This window comes from Citrus sinensis, chromosome 2 (assembly GCF_022201045.2).
Source record: "Citrus sinensis cultivar Valencia sweet orange chromosome 2, DVS_A1.0, whole genome shotgun sequence".
In the NCBI taxonomy this organism is placed as follows: Eukaryota; Viridiplantae; Streptophyta; class Magnoliopsida; order Sapindales; family Rutaceae; genus Citrus; species Citrus sinensis.
Window position 1 is genome coordinate 19407228 of NC_068557.1, and position 7125 is coordinate 19414352.

Below are 7125 nucleotides of genomic sequence, written 5' to 3' on the forward strand. Positions count from 1 at the left end.
AAAAAAAAGTAATGGGAAAGATGGAGAGAGCCGCGTCGCACCATAAATATCATCCACGAGACTTTTTTATTCATTCACCGGTTCGCTACTACTACATCCAAGGGAACCGGTGGGACCCATCTCTACATAACTTTCTCTATTAACAACCAAACCAGACAAACGTTACAACTCGACGTTACGTTCACGATCCATCACCGTCATACGACCCCATTCACGTGATGATGCTCACGTTCAAAATCACCATCACTTGGCCTTTTCAACGGCCGTGATCGAAGATGAGTTCCCAGTAATAGACTCGTACCTTTGGAACACATAAGCCACGATCAAACAAGCAACGAGAGTCACGTAATCCTTTCCGGCACACTGCTTGTTCATGTCATTGGGAGTCCCCGTCTGTGGCCCATTTGACCAATACAAGTAACTCAACAACTCGCTCCCCTTTTCGCCCATAAACCTCTCAGCCTTAAAACTCTCAGCATCGTCAAACACCTTCGAATCCCTCATGACCAAAGGCTGATACCCGCAAAGCAACTCACCTTTCTTGATATCGTACACCGAGTCGTACGAGCTCAGTTGGAAGTCCTTCCTTGCCCTTGCAAACTGGAGAGGAACCGGTGGGTTAAGTCTCAGAGTTTCGTAAACCACAGACTGAACCAACTCTAGACTCTTGACTGACTCAAAAGTCAAGGCGGATGTCCCACATTTCTCTTTCACTTCACTTCTTAACTTTGCCTGCAACCCAGTTGTGTCACTAGCAATTGCATTAATCAGCTTTGGCACAAAAATAGAGAACCCACCGAAAGCATTAAACCCTAGAATGAACAGCAAGTTGTGAATGGCCTCTTCTTTTGTTAGCCCAAACTCGTCCTGCCCCCGCTGCACAACTTCTTTGCCTTCCTTTTCAACGAAGTTGTGGAGCTTGTTGTAGTCTCCACTGACAAGGGCAAAAGGGTAAGCAAAAGAGTGAAGAAAGATCTCTTCAAGGGGCTGCAAGATGTTTATGCTGACTGTGGGCAGGATCTGCAAGGCCAGCCACTTGTCGAGCATGGAGAAGCCGTTCTCGGCGATTTCGGCGTCGGCTTTTGGGTCGGCTCCCACGATCGATTTTGAGAGGAAGTTAAAGACGCATTTTTGTAAAGGGACCATGTAGCTTATGCTGTTCTTTTCGGAGAGCTCTTTCTCGACGGTGTCGAACAGTGTGTCCAGACTTGATACCACTTCTGATACCCATAATTTTGAGCTTCTTTTCAGAGTGTCCATGGCGAAGCCTTTGAGCTGATCAATAACAAGGACGGTAGTTAATTAAACATTTAAATATATTTTGGCGGGAAAACTGTTTTTTTTATTTTTTTATTTTTCCAAATAATTATGGTAATGCTATCAAAATCATGAAATTACTTAAGGGTTCAACACAGAAAACGTGCACGTGTGTTACCATCTAGGAGACTTTTCCTCACCATAAAATCTAGATATTTTAGAAATACAAACATGACAAATTAAAATTTAATTTTCAATGGAAAACAAAAAGATTAATAATAGATACCTGAAAATTTTATTTCAAATTTATATTTTAAGTAATGTGCCATTCTGTAAGTAGTTGATTTCTTTTCCTATAAATTTTATGTAAAGTAATTTCACTACTTTCATAATCAATGAAATAAATGAATGATAAATTATTTAAAATAAAATTTTAAGATAAAATTTTATTATGTGTAGTACTACTAAGATGAAGAATCAGAGGAAAAATTTCAGCACCATACTTCTTTTCTATTAAATTTTTGTCATAAATATCTCGCCATACTAATCTGACTCACGATCAAGGAAGCATCCAAGATTTTAACCCGAAGGGCGAAAGGAACCTCCCATCGCTTGTGCTACTAAATAAGATTTGACGACGAGTGGCGTGAGAAAGCTTAAACGGACCACCAAGCTAGCTAGTTTCCAAAAATGCACTCTTAACTGGTAGCGGAAAACTTGAAATGTTTTCCTACACGAGACAAATTAATAGGAGGTGACAGCACGTGGGCACGCCAAAGAGAGTGCAAATATGTACGAGACTACAGGCTATGTGCCCGAAAGTTATTGGGTCTGCAAATATCGTCTCATGAACCTTATCTTCTCTACAAAATTTTCTCAGAAATAAATGGTTTTTCTGATGCTTTTGGACAAAGATTAAGTCTAGTATTAGATAGTGAAAAAAGACTATTATTTAATACTCCAATGTGTCCTCTTTTTATCTCTTAAGAGCTACTTACTCGCTCAGGCCTAATTAGCCTTAAATTTGATCCATATTTTACGCTCCGTATAGAGTTTGTAAAGATATATCGGTTTCTAAACCGTAAGCAGCTTGAACAATCACAGTAAATCAGTAAATGGCCGGAGTAATTCAGCCATCCACATCTTATCCTACCTGTCAAGTGTTTCACTCACGAAATGGCCTAAATGTTTGTTCATACAAAGAAAGTTCAGCATTTATCACTATTAATTCATTTAATTGGATTCAATTCCGAAAGAGAGGGGAAAAAAAAATCAATAGTTGATAACTTGATCTTGTATTTGTGTGTATCACATGATAGAAAATTCCAAAAAGATGCCTATCTGCCTCTCTATCTATATATACCCAAAAATATATATATAGTTGAGTTGCTAATGAAGGTCAATAATTGACGATATTTATTATATCAATTTAAAACAATAACTCAAGCAAACAATTACTAGTGTCATGCGTTATCCCCAAAATAAATAAATAAATAACAATTGATATTCTTAAACACCAAAACAAATGGCCGTCCATGATATAATTACATAAACATAATGATTGTCAACATTAGAGATTAGAGATGGCAAAACCCCGGGCCGGGTCCGGGTATTGCCATGACCGGACCCTGCCCGGATGCAACCGGTCCGGGTCTGGGTCCGGGCCGGGTTTTAATCCGGGTACCCGGATTTTATATTTTTTAATATTTATGTGTATATATTTTTTATTTTTTGGTAATTTTATAAGTTTTAAATTTATTTCAATAAAATTTGACATGAAAATATAAATTTTAAGTGTTTAAAACTTTATATATGTATAATAAATAAGTCAAATAAATATAAAATATTTAAAATAATATATATTTTATAATTTTTTTTAATAAAATCCGGATTCCGGGTTTATCAAGTGATGTCCAAGACCGACCCGGCTTCATACCCAGGCCAGATAATACCCGGCCCGCAATGCCCGGGTACGGTCCGGATCCGGACCGAACGGGTATTTTTACCACTCTATTAGAGATTGGATCAATCGTAGAGAATAAAAAAATAATATTAATAATAATTTTGTCATTGTCACAAATAGATACCAATTGATATTCGTACGCGCCAAAACCAATGGTCATCGATAATATATTCCGTACAGGCAAAGATTGTCGAAATAGATCAGATTTATTGTAAAGAACGAAAAATATATTATAAAAAATGTTTGATGTTTTTGAAAAGTAACACATTTTTTAAAAAACAAATTACAAACTTTCAAACCAAACATCATTTTATCATTCATGATGAAGAGTGAAATATAGAGCCTCACTACTCAATAAACAGCTAGCAGCAACAAGCAGTAACACAACACCAAAAAATAATTAAAGAAAAAGGTTAAAAAAAAAAATTAGAACTAACGAAATGAAACTAGTTGATGATGAATTAAAGATTCATACCTGGGCATGTTTAGGCTCAGAAGTATCAAGATAAGCACTAACCCTCAAGCCTCCTGTAAACTTAACACTGGGCATGAAATCACCAACAAGAATATTTTTCTTCTCCACAATCTCCATATCAAAGAGATGAGCAAAAGATTTGCAGTCAAGAACAGCAATGACATTGGGGTTTACGTTGAGAAACAAAGGCCACGTGGGTGGTATGTTTGTACGGAACACCGTGCTCTTGTGCTTTTCAATGCGTTTTCTGAAGAAAGTTTCAGGACCCTGGAACCAGAAATAGTCGAGGCGGTCGGAGATGGGGCCCAGAAGGGGCCAGCCGTAGGATCCGGGGATTGTTCGGAGCGGGAGCGACGTGGACGGTGGTGATGAAGTGGGTGTGGAGAGCGACTGTGACTGGAAGGGCGATGATGAGGGCATGTCTGGTGATACGCTCATTGAGTTTATCATCATCATGGAGGCATTCATATTGAGCTTGGATTGGTGTGTTATCTTCTGATATTTGTGACGATACTATTATCAATCAGTGGAGTTAATAACTTCATATTTATATTATATTGGAGGCAAGACTTTTGACGTAACACAGTTTTTGTACTCATCTTTTGATTAGATTGCGCATATGGAATCCATGGACGAAAAGTGACAGGCAACTGGCTACGGGCCAGAGGGCTTTGTAGATGCTTAGTTAAAAACTTAAAAGACATTTAATTTGCCACCGGCTATTAATGACCACGAGACATTTTAAAGAGCCATCAATAGTTGAGCAAATCTAGGGATGGGCAATGGGCACCAGCTGTCGCAAGTTTGTCATTATTAAATTTATATTTATAAAAAAAATTAATTATTAAATAGTGAGTTTTAATTTTTTTAAAAAAAATTATTCGGATTTTAATAATTATCAAATCTATAATAATATCCAATAAATTTTTTTATATATTTCATATTTAAAATCACAAATATTAAAAAATATTTTAATAAAACTAAAAAAATTTAAATTATATAACTCTATGTAAATTTGTAACAATAACATAAAATGTCATATAAAATAATTAATTCTAAATTTATTCAATAAAAATGAAAACTTAAAATTTCAATATCAATCCAAAAAAACAAGTCCAAAAACAATTTTCAAGTTTAAATATAAAATACACAAGCCTATTGTTGAGTGTTAGAAAATGCATATTTATAAAGGAGAAAACCGTCATTTTACATTTCAAGTCTTACTAACAACCCTTACTTTTATGTATTTAACATTCTTATGATTTAATTACGTGTGTTTTATTTTAATTAAGTAATTTATGTATTTTAGGGGCATTATAGTCATTTCACAATAAAGGAGAGATCAGACGGCAAAACGGACATCACTTTTGAACTCAGGACGGTCGAAAACCTTAGGAGGAGCATAAAAGGAAAAATGGCACTATTCACATGTACGGTACTATTCACGTGTACGATACTGTATACGTTACTGTTCACGACACTGTTCACATAGACGGATGATGACGTGGCATTGACCGATGATGTGGCATTGACTGATGAGGTGTCACGATCCTGTTGGACTAAAATTCTTATGTACTGTTGATGGTGACGTGGCAGCATATCAGTGGACGAAAAATCTCGCGTACGGTGCATGCATCACACAGGATTATTTTCAACCAAACCGCGTTACTGTTCATCCGGGTCAAACCGCGTTACTGTTCAAAGTCGGGTCAAACCGTGTTACTGTTCATCCGCGTGGTCAAACCGTGGACTGTTGACTGATGACGTGGCGCAATCCTGAGCGTCCAAACTATTTTTAATCCGATGGCCATGATTTACTCCATGTATCTATAAAAAGGGGGCCTCCCCCCCCTAATTTGATATCTCTGAATCCATTTTTGGGATCCATTTTCTGTAATTCCCTCTCCATCTTGTATTTTCTTCGTATTTTAATAAATTCCCATTTTGCCCCTAGTTCAACTATGAGTGGCTAATTTTCTTTCAAGCTTGGGTTGAAGGTGAAGTCTCAACATGTGTCATGGGCTTAATTTGGTAAATTTATTTTCTCTTCCCCTCTAATTTTTGTGGATGTTTTGACTTCTCGTCGACAAATAATAATAGTCTTGTCTAGATACCGCCTTGGTTACACCGGCTCTCTAGTATAAGGTTATTATTATTTGGCACGATAAGCCCTTAGCACCATATTGATTAGAGCGTGGTTCATGAGGTGTGGATTCCCCCCTCATGATTTAATTAGCATTAATACGGATTATTTAGCCCATGATGCATGTTGATACGGATCCAGATACCCAAGTACGTCATTTCAATATAATTCTCGTCAATTTATTCTCGCCATTTCAATACCAATTTTAGAATTTATCCTCGCCATTTTAATTTAAGTTTTAGCATATTCCAAATCATTTCCACCATAAATCCAATCACCCATTTACAAAATTAATTCTACACAATTAAAATCCGCCTCCTCGTGGGATCGACACTCGTCACCATAGATCTATACTACAATAGATTCGTGCGCTTGCGAGTACATTAAAATTTGCACAACAAGTTTTTGGCGCCGTTGCCGGGGAGGTAAGTAATTTTAATTCATAGAATTAATTTTTGTGAATAATTTCTTTTATTTGTTTTCTTGTATTTTTTTATTATTAAAAAAAAAAGAAAAAAAAAAGTGAATCTACATTTAAAGGTTAGTATTTCTTTTCTTTTTCTCTTCTTTAAAATTCTGTAATTTAATTTTCCATTTATTTTTCTTTGTAATTTTTTTTGTTTATCTTATTAATTTAATTTTTAGTTAATTTCTTTCACGTATTTATTTTTGTGTATTTTTATAGAAAGGTGGTAATAGCGCAATAAGGTTAGTATCGTAATTTCTCACTCTTCTTTATTTTTATTTGTTTTGTTCCCATCTTTGTTTTTTGTTTTGTTTGCATCTTTATTTTTATTTTATTTATTTTGCATGCATGGTCGTAGGTCATTATTACCTAATCTTGAACCTATAGACCTTGAATTAGAAAAAACACTTCGCACACACAAACACGTTAAAAATAAAATGGATTTACAAGCACCACAGGAGAGGCCATTTAAGGACTATTTTAGTCCCTTAGCTAATTTGAGCACGTCATGCATAAGATACCCAAATGTAGCTGCTAGGAGTTTTGAATTAAAACCTAGTGTGTTAAATTGTCTCCCTACATTTTATGGCCTAGAAAATGAGGATCCATATAATCATTTGAATGATTTTCATGCCATTTGTCAAACATTCAAATATGAGAATTTTTCAGATGATGATGTTAAACTTAGACTATTCCCATTTTCTTTAAAAGATAGAGCTCGTTCATGGTTAAATACTTTACCTGCTAATAGCATTTCATCATGGGAACAAATGGTAACTAAATTTTTGAATAAATATTTCCCAGTGCATAAAACCAATGCT

At 35.6% G+C, this 7125-nt stretch overlaps 1 protein-coding gene across 1 annotated transcript; it reads right to left on the reverse strand.

Annotated features, from left to right (window-relative positions):
• On the reverse strand, positions 1 to 4213 carry HPL (fatty acid hydroperoxide lyase). The gene is given in 2 exon segments (NM_001288924.1): positions 1 to 1275; positions 3696 to 4213. Coding segments are annotated over 2 exon segments (1500 nt in total). The 5' UTR covers positions 4164 to 4213; the 3' UTR covers positions 1 to 243.
• Positions 4214 to 7125: the final 2912 nt, after the last annotated feature.